The 20,404-nt window shown below is 35.4% G+C and overlaps 2 protein-coding genes across 6 annotated transcripts in view; one reads left to right on the forward strand and one right to left on the reverse strand.

The window, feature by feature from the left end:
- COL24A1 (collagen type XXIV alpha 1 chain) overlaps positions 1 to 20,404 on the reverse strand; it is a 411,639-nt gene that overhangs the window by 214,689 nt on the left and 176,546 nt on the right. For all 5 annotated transcript variants that reach the window (XM_045064804.1, XM_045064802.1, XM_013056205.2 and 2 more), the window contains 3 exons: positions 7,069 to 7,122; positions 5,338 to 5,382; positions 1,977 to 2,030 (listed from right to left, as the gene is read on the reverse strand). In XM_045064804.1, the coding sequence (XP_044920739.1) occupies positions 1,977 to 2,030; positions 5,338 to 5,382; positions 7,069 to 7,122 (153 nt within the window). The remainder of the gene's footprint in view (positions 1 to 1,976; positions 2,031 to 5,337; positions 5,383 to 7,068; positions 7,123 to 20,404) is intronic.
- LOC101681700 (Golgi reassembly-stacking protein 2-like) lies at positions 14,720 to 16,196 on the forward strand. The gene is given in 2 exon segments (XM_045064805.1): positions 14,720 to 15,182; positions 15,185 to 16,196. Coding segments are annotated over 2 exon segments (1,416 nt in total). The 5' UTR covers positions 14,720 to 14,744; the 3' UTR covers positions 16,163 to 16,196.

Consider the following 20,404-nt stretch of genomic DNA (forward strand, 5'->3'; position numbering starts at 1 on the left):
GAAATTGGCTAGTGTGAACTGAAATGTGATGTAAGTATAAAATCCCCACTAGATTTCCAAGACTTTGTAGCAAAAAGAATATAAAATATCTCATTAATAATTTTAATATTGGTAAGATGTTGAAATGATAATATTTTCTTATTTGGGGTTAAATAAAATATATTACTAAAATTGATCTCTTTTTTCACTTCTTTATTGTGGCTCTAATCTATGATTCATATTATATACTCTATTGGCTAGTGCTGATTTTAAGCATTGAAACCTAATACTCATATGACTAATCAATTTGAAATGAACTTTCAAAGACTACACTAATTTTTATTTCAATTTTTGTAGGCACTTAGATATACAGTAAAAAATGAAGCATTGTAGTAGTTTATAAATCCTAGTTTTTGACAGTTCACTAGATAGTTTTTTTTAGAAAATCTAGGGTCAGAATGATATATAGATTACTAATTTTCTTGCATTTTCCCCTCCTTTCCCAACAGTCCTTTCAAATTCCAAGGGAAATGGGCTGTTTTGAATTTATAGTTGTAGGGGTGGTTTGGGTTAACAAGCAGAAAGCAGAAGTTGCTTGCAGATTACCTGCATTCCTGCTTTAGTTTTCAGAGAGCTGAAGGTAGGAGGTGAGTTGGTCTTTGAGGGCAACAAGATAGAGAGGAATATTTCCCCAGGCCTACGAAGAGAAGAGAGATCCTAGGGTTCTGTAAAAGGTGGTATGACCCTTAACCAACTCCCAAGTGCTCCCCTCAGGAATGCCAGGTTCCCCCAAGGGAACACCAGTTCTAGTGAATAGCTATGTGATACACCAATACTAAAATTTCAGGGACAAATACGAGGAGCTGAACAGTAAAGAACTCTTCATCCTCTGGGGAACAAATCTCAAATCTCGGGTGATTCTAGAAAAAAGGCAGGATGTCACTATGACTGAGATTCAGTTTCCGGCAAGTTTGGATGGTAGCTCACAGGTGGGTTTGTTTAGAGCTATCTGGCAGTACAGTGATTAATCTTAGTCAAGCAGAATTAAGCTTTCTGTTTATAAATACTGTGTTTCCATTTTTATGTATAACTTGAAAGTCAGCTACACATATTTCCCCAGGATAACTGCAGCCACAGAGAGACAGGCTGACACATCAGAAAATAGTTTAGTTCGTCTTCCTTTGTTAATTGACCTCAAAAGATATTGTTAATCTATTTCTTAGATTCTAGGATCACAGAAATAGTTTACTATAAATGATGACTTCTAACTTTAAGAAACTGAGCTATAATGCTATAAAATTTTTCCATTTTTCCTAAAGTTTTAAATTTGAATAAATCACCAATTCTTATAAGCTAGTTTCCTTTAGACCTTAGTGTTGCCCCTAAAAAACCAGTGCATTACCTTATATTTGTTGGTTTTAAAAGTCACACAAAACTTGGAAACAAGGCAAAAAAGTACATGTTGCATTCTTTCAATGACATAAAGTGGTGAAGGTCACCTAGTGATTTTCTAGGGAATGTACTTAGAATCACTATATAATTGCTTAAAAGACCCAGACTTAGTAGGGAAAAGAAAAAATATATCTCTCTCTATATATAGATATAGATATAGATAGATGGTGAATTTATAATATTAACTTGTAGAATTCTGTCCAGTGAAATGGACAGCCCCCAAAACTTTGGTTTATTTTATATCTCACCACAAATTTAGCAATTCTTTATTAAACTGCATATCTATCCAAATAAAGATATAGATATACACAGTCACATTATATTTATAAACACACATATAGATGTAGATATAGATATAAAGATATATACGTAGATTTAAAGATATATAACTTTTTAAATGTTATTTGAGTCAGTTTTAACATATCACTGATACCTTATTAATAAGTTGACAAAATCTTAATGTTCATTTTATATTTTTATGAAAGTCATAATTTTATCTTTTTGAAAACTATAGTTTATAACTCCTAATAAGTCAGCTAATTTACCTTTAAGCCTTCTGGTCCTGGTTCACCTGCAAAACCCTTTTGACCTGGTTTTCCCTAGATGAGAACAGGAGAAAAAAAAAAAAAAAAAGAGGTATGTTTAATGATTTTCATTTTTGGAAATTTCCAAACATTTATGAAATTCAGACCATTTCATGAGATGAAACACTTGATAAATGTATTTCAGCATACCCATTAGTATTCATTCTACAGTCTTTAACTGTTTACTATGTGCCCTACACAGTTCTAGGGATTGGGGATTGAGGAAAGCACTAATCATACCTGCCTTCATAGAGCTTACATTCTAATGAGGATGATATTATTTAATGAAATAAGTAAAATATGTAGTATGTTAGGTAGTGGTAAATGTGAAGGACATAGAATTAAGCAAGGAAGGGAAATATAAACTGTTTCAGGAGTTTTGTTCAAATTTTTTATAAAATTGCCAAGGAAGACCTCACTGAAAATAATAATAGCATCTTTGTTTGCTGATAGGATTGATCCATTACAAAGACTGAAATTAAGATGCAGATGAAAGTGGGAAATAGCTGAGTCAATGTTTTTCGGTAGACAAAAGGATAAGATATGTAGTAAACAAGTGGAAGTTTGACCTAGCTAGAAAAATGGCCTGTTCATTCACAATAACAGCAGGAAAGGCCAAGTAAATGGTATAGATAGAGAGGTAGATAGAAGCAATAGTAGAAACTTGTAGAAGTCCCCTGAAAAATTCAATCTTCTCAGGGAACTGGGATGCAAAGTAATGGGCTAAGAATGAAAATCAGAGGGGCACCTGGGTGGCTCAGTGGGTTAAGGCCTCTGCCTTCGGCTCAGGTCATGATCCCAGAGTCCTGGGATCGAGCCCCGCTTCGGGCTCTCTGCTCAGCGGGGAGCTGGCTTCCCCTCCTCTCTCTCTGCCTGCCTCTCTGGCTACTTGTGATCTCTCTCTGTCAAGTCAATGGATAGAATCTTAAAAAAAAAAAAAAAAGAATGAAAATCAGAGAGAAACGAATGGAGTTAAAAAGAGAGAAAGTAGAAAATAATAATTAGGAAATTAAAAGTAAAGGAATATGGAGGGGCGCCTGGGGTGTTAAATGTCTGCCTTCAGTACAGTTCATGATCTCAGGGTCGTAGGATGGAGCCTCGGATCAGGGTCCCTGATCAGCAAGGGGTCTGCTTCTCCCTCTGACCCTCTCAAACTTATGCACATGCTCTCTCAAATAAATAAATGAAATCTTTTTAAAAAAGTGAATGAGTATGGGACTAGAATCAGAATGAAATCAAAGGGATAATATAGTGTTTTAAGCATGATGAGGAGGGATGTGAAGTCTCTGAGGAAAATAGGAATAATGGAAAGGCAATTGGATGAATGGATTAAAATTCCTACTGGGACTATCGGATTGGTTACAAGATAGAATGCATTAGAAAGAAAGGAGATTATGTTTGAGGAGTAAGAAGTCTGAAACTGAAAATAAGGAGAATCTATTATTGGCAATGACAAGGTAAAGGTTATGACTCCAACAGTACTAAAGAGTAGAGAATAAGATCACTGAAGGAGAGGAAATCAAAATCCCAGACACTTGGTAGATCAATCCATAGTATGTGATTCCTATTATCAAACAACTGATATCTAATATACAAAATCATATTAAGAAGATCACTATGCCTCAATCAATGTATGTGACAAATTCAATCTGAGAATAAAAAAAAGTGTGTGTGGGGGCAATGGCTAAATAGAATACTAATTTATAATACCTATCACATATTATAGATTTGGATTTTATTATTTCTATCCATTAACAAATACTCCTAGTTTTCTTTCTTAAACAAAACAAAACAATCCTCCAGCTTTTAGTCAAAATACATTTTGACTACACATAAAAACTTTAGAAACTTAAAAATTATATTTAGTACTTCTATCAAAAAAATTGTTCTAATTTTTACCTCTGCCTTGCTTGGAATTGTCTAGTGTTTTTTTACCAAGCACAAAGTAAAACAAAGGACCAAAATCATCCTATTATTGCTGACAATCAATTGCTCTCTAATCAGAGATAGTTGAAGAAATGTAATGAAGAGTCTAAATTATTAGATTTGTCTATGATATTTACAGAATTTAAAATAATACAGTTAATTCACATTGTTTTATAAAAAGCCTTGGTGTGACTAATTCTTTTATCTCAAATAATGTAATACTCAGGAATTACAGTATATTAAGAAATAATTATACATTATATCACATTTTGAAAGGAATCTCACTGGAATCTGTATCAGCACATTTAAACTCTATTTGAAGTAAAGGAATTCAGGGCATCAGTGCTGAAGTCATCACTTTCAGTCCTGTTTAAGTTCTGCCATATTAGTTTTATCCTGAGCAGGTTATGTTTGAGCATGTAATAGTAAGGCCTTATTTTAATATTTTAAAAATGTAGACAATATCCTGCAGGGTTGTTTTCAGGATTAGAAATGATTCATGTGATTCATACTTCGAGGAATACTAGGTTTAAATTTATCTTCAAACAACAGTAGAACAATAGTAATACCTATTAAGACTGAGTTGGTAAGAGGCAACTGTGGTTTTCTTGTTTTCTAGAGAACTAAGTTTTAAATGAGGTCAATTATCCTGGGCTCAAATAATAATAATCTTTCTGTTATATAACTCACTTCACATAAAAATGAAATAAAAATTCTCCTTTCTCTTTCAGTGGGATAGTGTAGTATATGTACTAGTGAGGTAAAGGTGCAAAGGAAAGATTTATTGTCTCCTAAAATGTAAAAATGTTTGAAGAAACTGCATGTTATGATGTTCTCAAGAAAAAAGAATGAGATGTATTTCATGTGAGTCTAATGATCCCTCTTAAAATAAATGTGATACACATGCCTTAATTATTTCATAATAATGTATTCTTTGGTCATGCATGCCCAAATTCTTAAGGAGCTAATTTTCAGAACTTGAAAATAGGTAATTCATTTATTACCACACAATATTATCTGAAGAAAAAGTTGACAGAAAATACATCTTATTTAGGTTCCATAATTTTACTGGCATGCTTAGAAAACAGAAATTCCCAGAATATCACTAGAATGGCTACAGTATTTCACTTTCTATTACTTTATGAGAAACTTTATAATTAGCACAAATTACTAAGACCATAAAACTACTGAAGGAACAACCAGATATACTGTAGGCATATCATTTAAAATATTTCTGGGAAATTCCAGTTATAGGCTTGTATTATTTAGAGGGATTGTATGGTTATAGTGTTTTTTGTCCTTTATTACAACTTAAAATTTGGTGCTATTAAAAGGCATTCACATAACAGTTATTTTAAGAGAAGCACTTTTTCAAAAGTATTTATATGATACCTACTCTTGGCCCCAGTTCTCCAAAGGGTCCAATTGGTCCTTCTTCTCCCTTAAAAAAAAAAAAAATCATAACATATCATGGCCTGAAATAAGTATTTAAAAAGGTAAACCCTTATTCTATTTATTCTGAAATCTGAAACTCACTGAGAGGTGATGAAAATAATGCTGTGACTTCCTTGTATTTCATTTTCTTAAAGATTTTATTTATTTGAGAGAGAGAAAAAAAGAGAGAGACCAAGCAAGAGTGGGGATATGGGGGGGAGGGGCAGAGGGAGAAAGAGACTCCCTGCTGAGTGGGGAGTTGGAAGTGGGGCTGGATCCCAAGACCCTGATATCATAAGTTGAGCCCAAGTCAGATATTTAACCCACCAACCCACTCAGGCACCCCAACTTTCTTGTATTTTACTCTGTAATCCCATAACGTTTTAAATATTTGGAGTGAGTGACAACTCCACATCTACTCTAAAGGGCACTATTTGTTTTTAAATTGGTAGAGCATAAAAGTTATATATAGAAAGTTGAGAATTAATAAGTGTGAAAGTAATTAGCATATCTATCACAAAATCAGGATATTTTAAGGGGCTTAATATCTAAAATATTTGAAGAATTTATACACCTCAACACCAAAAGCCCACATAATCCAATTAAAAATGAGGACCTGAATAGACACTTTTCCAAAAACGACATACAGATGGCCAACAGACATATGAAGATAGGCTCAGTATCCCTAGTCATCAGAAAAATGTGCATTGAAAACCTAACAAAGATTAGGAATCATAAATTAAGGATTACCTTTACTTTCTTGGGCTCAATATCTCTCCCATACAGAGGGAAAATCAATTAAGTTCTTAATATATGGAAATCAATATATATAGGTATATTAAAAAGTTGTTGGTACAGGACATGTTTGCTCTTGGCATATTTTAATATGTCATTCATTCAATACATATGGTTTTGAGTCTTAGTTCTGTTTTCAACAATATACAACAGTATATTGGATCCTACTGAATGGAGTTAATATTTAGAGCTACTTCTTGACTAACTTATAGGTCCAGTATTCTTGGGGTGAAGCCAGTTATAATGTCATTAAAATGCAAAAATCTTGTTCATTCTTCTAAGGATCAAAGAATATATGAGTGGATAGAGAACAGAGAAACATAAAAAAAGACACTTTATGGCGCCTGGGTGGCTCAGTGGGTTAAAAAAAGACACTTTATGTATTATTCTCTAAGAAAATTAAAAAGCAATAAATGTTTTTATTACATGTATTGACATATTTTCTAAAACATACTGACTTTTCACCTTTAAATAAAAAGCTGATGTTACCATATCTGAACAGCATCCATAGACCTATTTAGTATCATGTATTCTACTTTATTGATTTGATCAGTAAACATTTTTGCTCAATTCACAATTCAAGTAAAATAAAATTTACTAGACCACAAATATAAAACAGATACAAATAGTAACTATATTCTAGTACATATGAGTGGGAGTCTAGCTCATATTCTTCAGATATTCCATGGAGATTAGTGACATAAATTATTTAAAGTTCACAACCCTGAAAACATTCCAAATCCCACTCCATAACTGCCAATATAAAGTGGTTAGTAACCCGAAATCCTCGGTGGCAAGAACTGTCCATATTAAAACAATGTTTTTCTTTAAACAAAAAGTAAAAAAGGGAAAATTGGAACTGAAGCAATTTCTGCCTGGATATTTATTTCTTCCATACCTGAAGTCCTTTGAGACCAGGAGGTCCAGGAGGTCCCCTATTTCCGAGGAGTCCCTATAAAAGCAAAATAAACACAAATAATAAAATCTTCAGCTCAACTAATATTTTTCAATCAGCATGAATCTGAGATGATAATACAATTTGGTACCATTCTTTTCCATTATTAAGTTATCAAAATGAATTCAGAGGGTAGGTGAGCAGAAAACTATAGGGCATCCAAAAAATTGGGAGAGGTAGGATAAACTTATTTTTTTAAGCATGCTGGTGTTCAAATAATGTGCTCAGTATGTTACCCTTCAGCCAGACACTCAGAAAAAGTAGCTCTAAATTTCAATCAATGAGTACAATTGTTAATTTGATAACAGTACAATAAATACATAATAGAGTATCCACAAAGTCTAAAAACAGATGGAAGACATATGCACTATTTTAATATCTATTAAGAGACTAGCAGAATCCAGGGCCCATTATTCTCATTACATGTTCCACATCTTATTTCCCTTCTTAATACAAGCTGGTAAAAAGAGGATAATCCTCAGAAGAAAGTAACAATCTGTATGTGATTAGTAATTTCACAATTAAAAACCTTTTGTTAATCAAAACCAAAATCAATGTTGTTAAAAATCAAATGCTCCTTATCCATTCGTCCGTTGAAGGGCATCTTGGTTCTTTCCATAGTTTGGCGACCATGGCCACTGCTGCTATAAACATTGGGGTACAGATGGCCCTTCTTTTCACTCCATCTGTAACTTTGGGGTAAATACCCAGGAGTGCAATTGGAGGGTCATAGAGAAGTTCTATTTTTAATTTCTTGAGGAATCTCCACACTGTTCTTCAGAGAGGCTTAACCAATTTGCATTCCCACCAACAGTGTAAGAGGGTTCCCCTTTCTCCACATCCCCTCCAACACATGTTGTTTCCTGTCTTGTTAATTTTGGCCATTCTAACTGGTGTAAGGTGGTATCTCAATGTGGTTTTAATTTGAATCTCCCTGAGGGCTAGTGATGATGAACATTTTTTTCATGTGTCTGATAGCCATTTGTATGTCTTCATTGGAGAAGTGTCTGTTCATATCTTCTGCCCATTGTTTGATATGATTGTCTGTTTTGTGTGTGTTGAGTTTGAGGAGTTCATTATAGATCCTGGATATCAACCTTTTGTCTGTACTGTCATTTGCAAATATCTCCTCCCATTCCTCTTTGTTTTTTTTTTTTTTTTGACTGTTTCGGTTGTTGTGCAGAAGCTTTTGATTTTGATGAAGTCCCAAAAGTTTATTTTCGCTTTTGTTTCCTTTGCCTTGGGAGACATATCTTGAAAGAAGTTGCTGTGGCTGATATTGAAGAGATTACTGCCTATGTTCTCCTCTAGGATTCTGGTGGATTCCTGTCTCATGTTGAGGTCTTTTATCCATTTTGAGTTTATCTTTGTGTACGGTGTAAGAGAATGGTTGAGTTTCATTCTTCTACATATAGCTGTCCAGTTTTCCCAGCACCATTTATTGAAGAGACTGTCTTTTTTCCACTGTATATTTTTTCCTGTTTTGTCGAAGATTAATTGACCATAGAGTTGAGGGTCCATATCTGGGCTCTCTACTCTGTTCCACCATGTTGTCTTGGTGATCACAGCTTTGTAATAAAGCTTGAAATCAGGTAACATGATGCCTCCAGTTTTATTTTTGTTTTTCAACATTTCCTTAGCGATTCGGGGTCTCTTCTGATTCCATACAAATTTTAGGATTATTTGCTCCAGCTCTTTGAAGAATACCGGTGGAATTTTGATCAGAATGGCATTAAAAGAATAGATGGCTCTAGGCAGTATAGACATTTTCACAATGTTTATTCTTCTGATCCAAGAGCATGGAATGGTCTTCCATCTTTTTGTGTCTTTCAATTTCTTTCATGAATGTTCTGTAGTTCCTCGAGTACAGATCATTTACCTCTTTGGTTAGGTTTATTCCCAGGTATCTTATGGTTCTTGGTGCTATAGTAAATGGAATCGATTCTCTAATTTGCCTTTCTGTATTTTCATTGTTAGTGTATAAGAAAGCCACTGATTTCTATACATTGACTTTGTATCCTGCCACGTTGCTGAATTGCTGTATGAGTTCTAGTAGTTTGGGGGGTGGAGTCTTTTGGGTTTTCCATATAAAGAATCATGTCATCTGTGAAGAGAGAGAGTTTGACTTCTTCATTGCCAATTTGGATACCTATTATTTCTCTTTGTTGTCTGATTGCTGTTGCTAGGACTTCTAATACTATGTTGAACAAGAGTGGTGAGAGTGGGCATCCTTGTCATGTTCCTGATCTCAGCGGGAAGGCTGCAAGCTTTTTCCCATTGAAGATGATATTTGCTGTGGGTCTTTCATAGATAGATTTTATGAAGCTCAGGAATGTTCCCTCTATCCCTATACTTTGAAGCGTTTTAATCAGGAACGGATGCTGGATTTTGTCAAATGCTTTTTCTGCATCGATTTGGAGGACCATGTGGTTCTTCTCTCTTCTCTTACTAATTTGTTCTATCACATTGATTGATTTGCAAATGTTGAACCATCCTTGTAACCCAGGGATGAATCCCACCTGGTCATGATGGATAATCTTTTTAATGTGCTGTTGGGTCCTGTTTGCTAGGATCTTGTTGAGAATCTTAACATCCATATTCATCAGTGATATTGGTCTGAAATTATCTTTTCTGATAGGGTCTTTGCCTGGTTTGGGGATCAGGGTAATGCTGGCGTCATAAAAAGAGTCTGGAAGTTTTCTTTCTGCTTTAATTTTTTGAAACAGTTTCAGGAGAATAGGTGTTCTTTCTTCTTTGAAAGTTTGGTAGAATTCCCCAGGGAATCCATCAGGTCCTGGGCTCTTGTTTTTGGGGAGGTTTTTGATCACTGCTTCAATCTCATTACAGATATCAGTCTATTCAGGTTGTCAGTTTCTTCCTGGTTCAATTTTGGGAGTTTATAGTTTTCCAGGGATGCATCCATTTCATCTAGGTTGCTTAGCCTCTTGGCATATAACTGTTGATAATAATTTCTGATGATTGTTTCTACTTCCATGGTGTTAATTGTGATCTCTCCCTTTTCATTCATAATTTTATTAATTTGGGCTTTCTCTCTTTTCTTTTGGATTAGTGTAGCCAATGGTTTATTGATCTTATTAATTCTTTCAAAAAACCAGCTTCTAGTTTCATTGATACATTCTACTGTATCTCTGGTTTCTACCTCATTGATCTCTGCTCTAATCTTGATTATTTCCCTTCTTATATGTGGAGTTGGTTTGATTTGTTGTTGATTCTCCAGCTCTTTAAGGTGTAGAGACAGCTGGTGTATTCTGGATTTTTCAATTTTTTTGAGGGAGGCTTGGATGGCTATGTATTTCCCCCTCAGGATCGCCTTTGCTGTATCCCATAGGTTTTGGACCGAAGTGTCTTCATTCTCATGGGTTTCCATGAATTGTTTAAGTTCTTCTTTGATCTTCTGGGTGATCCAAGCATTCTTAAGCAAGGTGGTTTTTAGCTTCCAGGTGTTTGAGTTCCTTCCGAACTTTGCCTTGTGATTGAGCTCCAGTTTCAAAGCATTGTGGTCTGAGAATATGCAGGGAATAATCTCAGTCTTTTGGTATTGGTTGAGTCCTGATTTGTGACCCAGTATGTGGTCCATTCTTGAGAAGGTTCCATGTGCACTTGAGAAGAATGAGTATTCTGTTGTTTTAGGGTGGAATGTTCTGTATATATCTATGAGGTCCACCTGGTCCAATGTGTCATTCAATGCTCTTGTTTCTTTATTGATTTTCTGCTTCGATGATCTGTCTATTTCTGAGAGAGGCGTGTTAAGATCTTCTACTATTAATGTATTCATTTCAATATGACTCTTTATCTTGATTAATAGTTTTTAAAATGTAATTGGCTGCTCCCATATTGGGGGCATAGATATTTACAATTGTTCAATCATCTTGGTGGATAGTCCCTGTAAGAATTATGTAGTGTCCTTCTGTATCTCTGACTACAGTCTTTAGTTGACAATCTAATTTATCTGATATGAGAATCACTACTCCAGCCTTCTTTTGAGGCCCATTGGCATGAAAGATGCTTCTCCATCCCTTTACTTTCAGTCTGGGTGTATCTTTAGGTTAAAAATGGGTCTCTTGTAGAAAACATATGGGTGGGTTCTGTCATTTTTTATCCAATCTGCAACCCTGTGTCATTTTATGGGCGCATTTAGGCCATTCACATTGAGAGTGATTACTGATAGATACATTTTTATTGACATTGCATTACCTTTGAAGTCTCTCTTTCTGTAGATTGTCTCTATATTTCTGTTCAATGCTATTCTTAGGATTTTTCCTCTTTTATAGAACCCCCCTTAATATTTCCTGCAGTGTCAGCTTAGTGGTTGCATAGGCTTTTAAGCCTTGCCAGTCTTGGAAACTCTTTATCTCTCCATCCATAAAATGGTGACATTCTTCTTATTCAGTTCTGTTTCCCTAACTATCCAATATGTCTGCAAAGCTTTAAGTAAATCTCTTCTAAAAACTTTTACATTATTGTTTTTAGTGATTCTAAAACCATTAAAAGATTTTATCTAATTTTTAAGTGTAGTAAATAACTATGCCAATAGTGACTCTATCCAAGTGGGTTTAATTTTTAGTTCTGAAATGCAGCAGAGTGATAAACTGCACAAGAATCTTGTCTTCATATTATACCTTGTTCTATCATTGCTATGTTTTAATATAATCAAAAAATGAAAAGCTCTTGGTCAGTTTAGTATATGTGCTGCCAAAGCAAGCACCTCTTGGTCAGTTTAACAGTCTATAATATATTAGCACAAGCTTATGTATAGAGCACCATTTAAGAAACTGTATGACTTTAGGCAATAACATTTTTGTGCAGTTATCTTATTTTTAATTGGAAGAGATGGATTAGATTATTGAAATGGGTGTATGTTGTTTGATGCCAGTCCAATTACATTCTCAAAAGACTCTTAATTTTTCTGGTTTTATCTTATTTTTCCTTCCATTTCCCTTATGTTAGTCTGTTTACTTTTTATTTTTTGTTCTTTTACAATTTAGGTCTTATTTGGTTTGTTTGTTTGTTATGTTAGTCACCATACAGTACATCATTAGTTTTTGATATAGTGTTCCATGATTCATTGCTTGCATATAACACCCAGTGCTCCCTGCAATACGTGCCCTCCTTAATACCCATCACTGGACTAACCCTTCTCTCTGAAACCCTCAGTTTGTTTCTTGGAGTCCATACTCTCTCATGGTTTGTGTCCCCCTCTGATTTCCCCTTCATTTTTTCCTTCCTTCTCCTAATGTCTTCCATGCTATTCCTTATGTTCCACAAATAAGTGGAATCATATCAGAATTGACTTACTCTGCTTGACTTATTTCATTTAGCATAATCTCCTCCAGTTCCATCTATGTTAATGCAAAAGTTGGGTATTCATCCTTACTGATGGCTGAGTAATATTCTATTGTATATATGGACCATATCTTTTTTTTAAATTTTTTATTAACATATAATGTATTATTAGCCCCAGGGGTACAGGTCTGTGAATTGCCAGGTTTACACACTTCACAGCACTCACCATAGCACATACCATCCCCAGTTGGACCACATCTTATTTACCCACTCATCTGTTGAAGACCATCTTGGCTCTTTCCACAGTTTGGCTATTATGGACATTGCTGCTATGAGCATTGGGGTACATGTGGCCCTTCTTTTCACTACATCTGTATCTTTGGGGTAGTAGTGCCGTGGGTCATAGGGTAGCTCTATTTTAGCTTTTTGAGGAACCTCCACACTTTCCAAAGTGGCTGCACCAACTTGCATTCCCACCAATAGCGTAAGATGGTTCCTCTTTATCCACAACCTCTCCAACATTTGTCAATTTTTGCTATTCTAACTGGTGTGGTTTTGATTTGAATATCCCTGATGGCTAACAATGATGAACATTTTTCCATGTGTCTGTTAGCCATTTCTAGGTCTTTGGAGAAGTGTCTGTTCATGTCTTCTGCCCTTTTTTCTTGACGTGATTATTTTTTGGGTGTTGAGTTTAAGAAGTTCTTTATAGCACCCTAATTTTACTTAGGGAAACAATTTCTCCTCACTCAGCCCATATGATTGAGGAGAGGTTGAGTCCACCCCTGCCTAAATTCGTGGGTTGACATGTGACATGTATAAGTCAGTCAGCATATTCTACACCCTAGAAACAGTGATTGGTTCAGTAATGAGCCAGAAACCCAACTCAGTCTAACTAAAGGAAATTTTAGACTACAGTGGAACAGCTGGAAGTAGCATTAAGGATGGTATAAACCTAAAGAGTAGGAAACCATGAAGTAGAGAGAGCCTGGGAATGCAATCCATACATTAACAAATTAAAGAGCAGGAGTAATTGGATTCTAATGATATTGTTTGTGGTCCCGTATTTAGTTGTTTGAATTCCTAAACTTTTCTCATATTTATATAATCACATTTAAATTGGTTTTTATTACTTACAACTGAAAGAATTCTGACTGGTAAAATGATTTCTAACTCTTTAATATCCAAAATATTCTTCTAGATCTCTAAGTGATACATTTTAAATATTTAGACTGACTTAAGGTATGGGATCAGCATGTTGTGATATTTCCATTCTATCACAAGACACCTAATTCTTAATTATTTAATTCATTGTTCATTCATTTTTAAAAATCCTACATTTACTAATTTTCTACTCTGCATTAGGTCCAATAAACAGCACAACATTAGGCCCTGAGTATACAAAGACAAAACACAGTTCATATTCCCAATGAATTCATAATTTCCTAAGGATGATGATACTTTAAAATAAAAATTAGTAAATAAGAGTTGTGATAGAAAAAAAAAAGAGCTGTGATAGAAGTAGAAGCAGAAGCAAAGTATAATGGGAACTTACATGAAAGAACAAAATCTTTTCTGGGAGGGTCAGAATTTTTATCGTGAGAGTGTAAACACAGATGGTAAAAGTATGGCAAAAACAAGAGAGTGGTTATCTATAAACAAGATGGGAAGAGGCAGACATGATTAGTGAGGGATACTCAAGAAGCTTATAATGGTTCATTTCTTAATATAGTTTGTTTTATTATCAGTTTAAATTATGTGCATGTTTCATATTTGTCATGTTAAATACACAAATTCTTTTTCTTTTTGAATTTGAAATATATAGAATCTGAAGTCAAGTCTGGGCTCGAATTCCAGCTCTGAAGATTCCTAGGGCTATAGTCCAAGTTTCCTTATCTGTAGAATCATGTTACCATCATCATCATAAAGTTATTGCAAGAAAGAAAAAGATACCTTGAATATAACAGAGACTCAATAAATATTAGTTTTCTTCTCCTTCTGGTGTTTGTAACAGTCTTTAACTGATATTGCACTTATCTATCCTATATATCCACTACATTCATATTTATAATTTGTTATTGTTATTCTTCCAAAAATAATGTTTCATCATCTCATACCTCTCAAAATCTTCCATAGAGTAAAAGAGTAGAGTTTTTGTATGTAACCAAAGTTAAGTTGTAATCAGCTTAAAATAGATTGCTATAATTAAAAGAGGTTTTATGTAAGCTCCACTGTAACCACGAAGAAAGTATCTATAAAAGATACACAAAAGAGGCGGAGGAGCGGAGCGGGCGGTGCGCGGGGGGCGGGGAGCAATGCGGATCCCCTTCGGGCCACACCGATCGCCCGCCGCCATGGGGTCCTCGCAGAGCGTCGAGATCCCTGGCGGGGGGACGGAAGGCTACCATGTCCTTCGGGTACAAGAAAATTCCCCAGGACATAGAGCTGGACTGGAGCCATTCTTTGATTTTATTGTTTCTATTAATGGTTTGAGATTAAATAAAGACAATGACACTCTAAAGGATCTACTGAAAGCAAATGTTGAAAAGCCTGTAAAAATGCTGATCTACAGTAGGAAAACACTGGAGCTGCGAGAGACATTTGTCACCCCCAGCAACATGTGGGGTGACCAGGGCTTGCTGGGAGTGAGCATTTGTTTCAGCAGCTTTGATGGGGCAAACGAAAATGTTTGGCACGTATTGGAAGTAGAATCAAATTCTCCCGCGGCACTGGCGGGTCTCAGTCTTGTATCAGGTCTTGTATCATTGGAGCAGATACAGTCATGAATGTGTCTGAAGATCTGTTCAGCCTTATTGAAACACATGAAGCGAAACCACTGAAGCTTCATGTGAATAATACAGACACTGATAACTGTCCAGAAGTGATTATTACACCGAATTCTGCATGGGGTGGTGAAGGCAGCCTAGGATGCGGCATTGGATACGGTTATTTGCATCGAATACCAACCCGCCCGTTTGAAGAAGGGAAGAAAATTTCTCTTCCTGGACAGATGACTGGTACACCTATTACTCCTCTTAAAGATGGGTTTACAGAGGTCCAGCTGTCCTCAGTTAATCGCCCATCTTTGTCACCACCGGGAACTACAGAAATTGAACAGGGTCTGTCTGGACTTTCTATTAGCTCAACTCCACCAGCTGTCAGTAATGTTTTCAGTACAGGTGTCCCAACAGTGCCATTATTGCCACCACAAGTAAACCAGTCCCTTACTTCTGTGCCACCAATGAACCCAGCTACTACATTACTAGGTCTGATGCCTTTACCCACAGGACTGCCTAACCTGCCTGCCCTCCCCAACCTCAACCTCCCCACACCGCACGTCATGCCAGGCGTCAGCTTACCGGAACTCGTGAACCCGGGTTTGCCACCTCTTCCTTCCTTGCCTCCCCGAAACTTATCTGGCATTGCACCTCTCCCCATGCCATACGAGCTCCTCCCGTCATTCCCTTTGGTTCCGGAGGTGTCTTCTGCAGCAAGCTCAGGGGAGCTGCTCTCCTCTCTCCCACCCACCGGCAGCCCACTCTTCGACCCTGCCACGACCACTGCAAGGGCAGACGCTGCCTCCGCACCCGCTGCCTCCGCACCGGCTGTGGATGTGACGCCCCCCGCCCCCAAGGCCCCCAGCACTGTTGAGGACAGAGGCTGCGAACCCACCCCAGCCAGCGAGAAGCCAGTCTCTGAGGTTACGGATGAGAGTGCCTCCGAGTCACCCTAGCTTTGAAGCAGCCTTCGGAGTCAGCGTGGTGGGCTTATTTAACCACGCGAGCATGTCTGGAAATGCAAACTGTCATTAATTTCATCCTAGTTTGTACCATACCTGTAGGCATCCTGTAAATAATTCTAAGGGGAAAACTGAGGAAGAGGATATGGGCTTATATCCTGCCAGGCTGGGGTGGTACTCACAGGCTGGGGAGGGAAATGTCAGAGAATGCTTGTATGTTTAAAACAACCAAAAAGAATTGTGAGTGGCTTGCTGCCAGGTTTCCACTGCCATTCTTGGGGGTATACATCTTTGGGAAAGGTGGTGACAGGGCATCCACTAGGCTCCCTGTCCCCCTGCTGCTCCTTCTGTAAGAAAATGGAATATTTTATGCCTAGTACTCACACGCAACATTTCTCGTATTTTGTAAATCGTTTTTGAGAATGCAGACCACCTCACTAAATCGTGAAAGGAGAAGCTATTTTACTTTTGGTCTCTGTGAGTCACATCTCTCTAAAGGTTTACATGAAAATTCCAACTAAAGATGTTTGTTAAAGTTAAACAGTGTACACTATGAATCGAACATCTTTTTATTCAGCATGTACACAGATCTTTGTTTAGAGCTCTTAGAATTACTCAGACAACATTTTGTAACTGCTGCTGTTGCTTTATACGTCCACCATAAAATGGCATTTAAAAAGAAATAAAGGAGATGTTGCACAGTTTTAAACAAACAAACAAAAAAAAAAGATACACGAAAGAAAACAAGAAAGGAATCAAAGCATATCATAATAAAAATTCAACCAAACACATCTGAAGACAGGAAGAGAAAACCTGAATAAAGAAGCTATAGACATAAAACAGCTGCAATTAACAAAATGACACTAGTAAGTCTTTCCTTATTTGTAATCACTTTAAATGTAAATGGATTAAAGGGTACAATCAAAAGACAGAGTGGCTGAATGGATTTTTAAAAACTACATCTATATGATATCTACAACAGGCACAATTTGGATTTAATGACATATGTCAGATGAAAGTGAAATATGAAAAAAGACATCCCATGCAAATGATAACCAAAAGAAAGCAGGTGCATAAGTATGTAAGCATACTTACATCAAACAAAACAGACCAAATAAAAAAACGTTATAAGAGACAAAGAAAGACATTACCTAATGACCAATGGGTCAACTTGCCAGAAAGACATAACAGTTATAAATAAACAAGCACCCAATATAAGATACATGAAACAATTATTGACAGAAGTGAAGGAAGAAAGAGAGAGAAACACAATAAATGCAAGAGATTCCTATGCCCTATTTTCAATGACTGATAGAACAACCAGATAGATGATTAACAAAGGAACAGAAGGCTTGAACAACACTAAGATCAAATGGACCTAATAAACATACAAAGATCATACCACTCAAAATAGCAGAATATACTTTCTTTTTAAGCACATATGGAACATTTGCCAGTACAGATTACATAGATCATATTTTAGGTCACAAAAGAAGTCTTAAAAAATTTAATAAAGTTAAAATTGAAATTATACCAACTATCCTTTCTAATCTTAGTGGAATGAAACTAGAAATCAATAGCAGAGGAAAACTGAAAAAGTCACAAATAGGGAGGAAATTAAACAACATACTCCTGAAGAACCAATAGGACAAAGATGAAATCAAAAGAGAAATTAGAAAATATCTTGGGACAAATGAGAATGAGAACACAATATTGCTCAATTTATGGGATAAAAAAATAAAAATAGTACTGAGGGAATTTTAAAATGGTAAACAACTACATTAAAAAAAGAAGAAAGATCTCAAGTAAGCTACCTAACTCTATACCTCACGAAACCAGAAAGAACAAAGTAAACCGAAAGTTAAGAGGTAGAAGGAACTAATAAAGATTAGAGCAGAAATAAGTGAATAGAGGATAGGAAAACAGTAGAAAAAAAAATCAACAAAACTAAAAAAAAAAAAAAAAATCAACAAAACTGACAAACCTTCAGCTAGACTAACAAAAAGACAAGACCTAAATAAAATAAAAAAATGAAAGAGGACCTTAAAATACTAATATGAACAACTGCATACCAACATTTTGGTTAACCGAGAAGACAAAAGATAGAAGATAAAATTCCTAGAAACACATACCCTAACAAAACTAAATCATGAAGAAATACAAAATCTAACAGATCTCTAATGAGGAAATTGAATCAATAATTAAAAACCTCCCAAAAAGAAAAAGCATAGAACCCAATGACTTTACTGGGGAATTCTACCACACATTTTTTAAAAAGAATTAATTCAAATCCTTTTCAAACTCTTTAAAAAAGTTGAAGAGAAGGGAACACATTCAAACTCATTTTACAAAGCCAGCATTACTCTGATACCAAAGCCAGACAAAGACACTACAAGAAAAGAAAATTACCTGCCAAATTCTCCAGTGAATATTGGTGTAAAATCCTCAAAAAAATACTAGCAAAATGAATCCGACAGCACATTAAAGAATCATATACCATAACCAAATGGGATTCATCCCTGGGATATAAAAATTGTTTATATATGAAAATCAACCAATCTGATCCGCCACACTAACAAAATAAAAGATAAAAATAACAATCATGTCAATAGATGCAGAAAAAGCATTTGACAAAACTTAAAACCCTTTCATGGTAAAAACACCCCACAAACCAAAAATAGGAGGGGATTACGTCAATTTAATAAAGGTCCACAGTTGATATTATACTCAAAAGTGGAAAACTGAAAGCTTTTCTCTAAGATTAGATGTAAGGCAAGAATGCTCATTCCTACCACTTCCATCCAACACAGTATTAGAAGTCCTAGATAGGGCAATTAATCAATAAAGAAAAAAATGTACCCAAGAAAGAAAGGAAAAAGTAAAATTTCTGTTCACAGTTGCCATCATCTTGTATGTAGAAGATCCTAAAGATGTTACCAACATATTGTTAGAACTAATAAATAAATTCAACAAAGTTGTAGAATATGAATTCAACATACAAAAACTAGCTGCATTTGTATACATTGACAAAAAAACAATCTGAAAAGGAAACTAAGATAAAAATTCCATTTATGATAGCATCACAAACAATAAAATACTTAGGAATAAACTTAACCAAGGAAGTGAAAGACTTATACACTGAAAATTATAAAACAATGCTGATAGAAATTAAAGATGACACAATTAGTGTAAAGATATATCATGTTCTTGGACTAGAAGACTTAATACTGTTAAAACATTCATACTACCAAAAGCAATCTACAGATTCAATGCAATCCCTGGCAAGAACTAAATGGCAAATATAGGAAAAATAATTCTATTATTCATATGGACATTCATATGTCCTCCACAAAGGATCCTGAAGAGCCAAAAGAATCTTAAGAAAAAATATTGCTGGAGGTCTCACATCTCTTGAGTTCAAAATATATGTTATTAATAAAAATTTGATACCAACATAAAAACAGATATAAGGGCCAATAAAACAGAACCCAGAAATAAAATCACACACATATGATCAGTCTTTGACAAGAGTGCTGAGACTATACTGTGGGAAAAAGATAACCTCTTCCACAAGTGGTGATAGGAAAGCTGGATATGCAAAATCGGACCCTTCTTTTACACCATACCTGTGAATCAACTCAGAATGGTTTAAGGAATTAAATAAAAGACCTGAAACCATAGGCAGAAAGCTCTATTACATTGGTCTTAGAATGTTTTTTTAGACTTCACACAAAAGAAAGACAACAAAAGCAAAAATAGACTGGTAAATACTTCTGCATAGAAAGAAAACAACATAGTGAAGAGGCAGTTTACAGAATAGGAGAAAATACGTGTAAACCATAAATCTGGTGTTTAATATCTAAAATATATAAGGAACTCCTATAACCCAACAGCTAAAAATGAATAATCCAATTTAAATAATGGCCAAAGGACTTTAAGAGAAATTTCTCCAAATAAAACATACAAATGACCAAGTGTATGTTAAAAATGTTCATCACTAATCATGAGGAAAATGCAGATCAAAGCCACAAAGAGATATCACCTCATACCTGTTAGAATGACTACTGTAAACAAACAAAAAGAAAATAAATGTTGAAAGGATGTAGAAAAACTGGAATGCTTATGCACCGTTGATGGGAATGTAAAACAGTGCAGTCACTATGGAAAACTGTGTGGAGATCCTCCAAAAATTAAAAACAGAACTAACATATGATCCAGCTATCCCACTTCTGGGGA

Source organism: Mustela putorius, unplaced genomic scaffold (assembly GCF_011764305.1).
Source record: "Mustela putorius furo isolate JIRA1106 unplaced genomic scaffold, ASM1176430v1.1 tig00003853_pilon_pilon_pilon, whole genome shotgun sequence".
Taxonomy (NCBI): domain Eukaryota; kingdom Metazoa; phylum Chordata; class Mammalia; order Carnivora; family Mustelidae; genus Mustela; species Mustela putorius.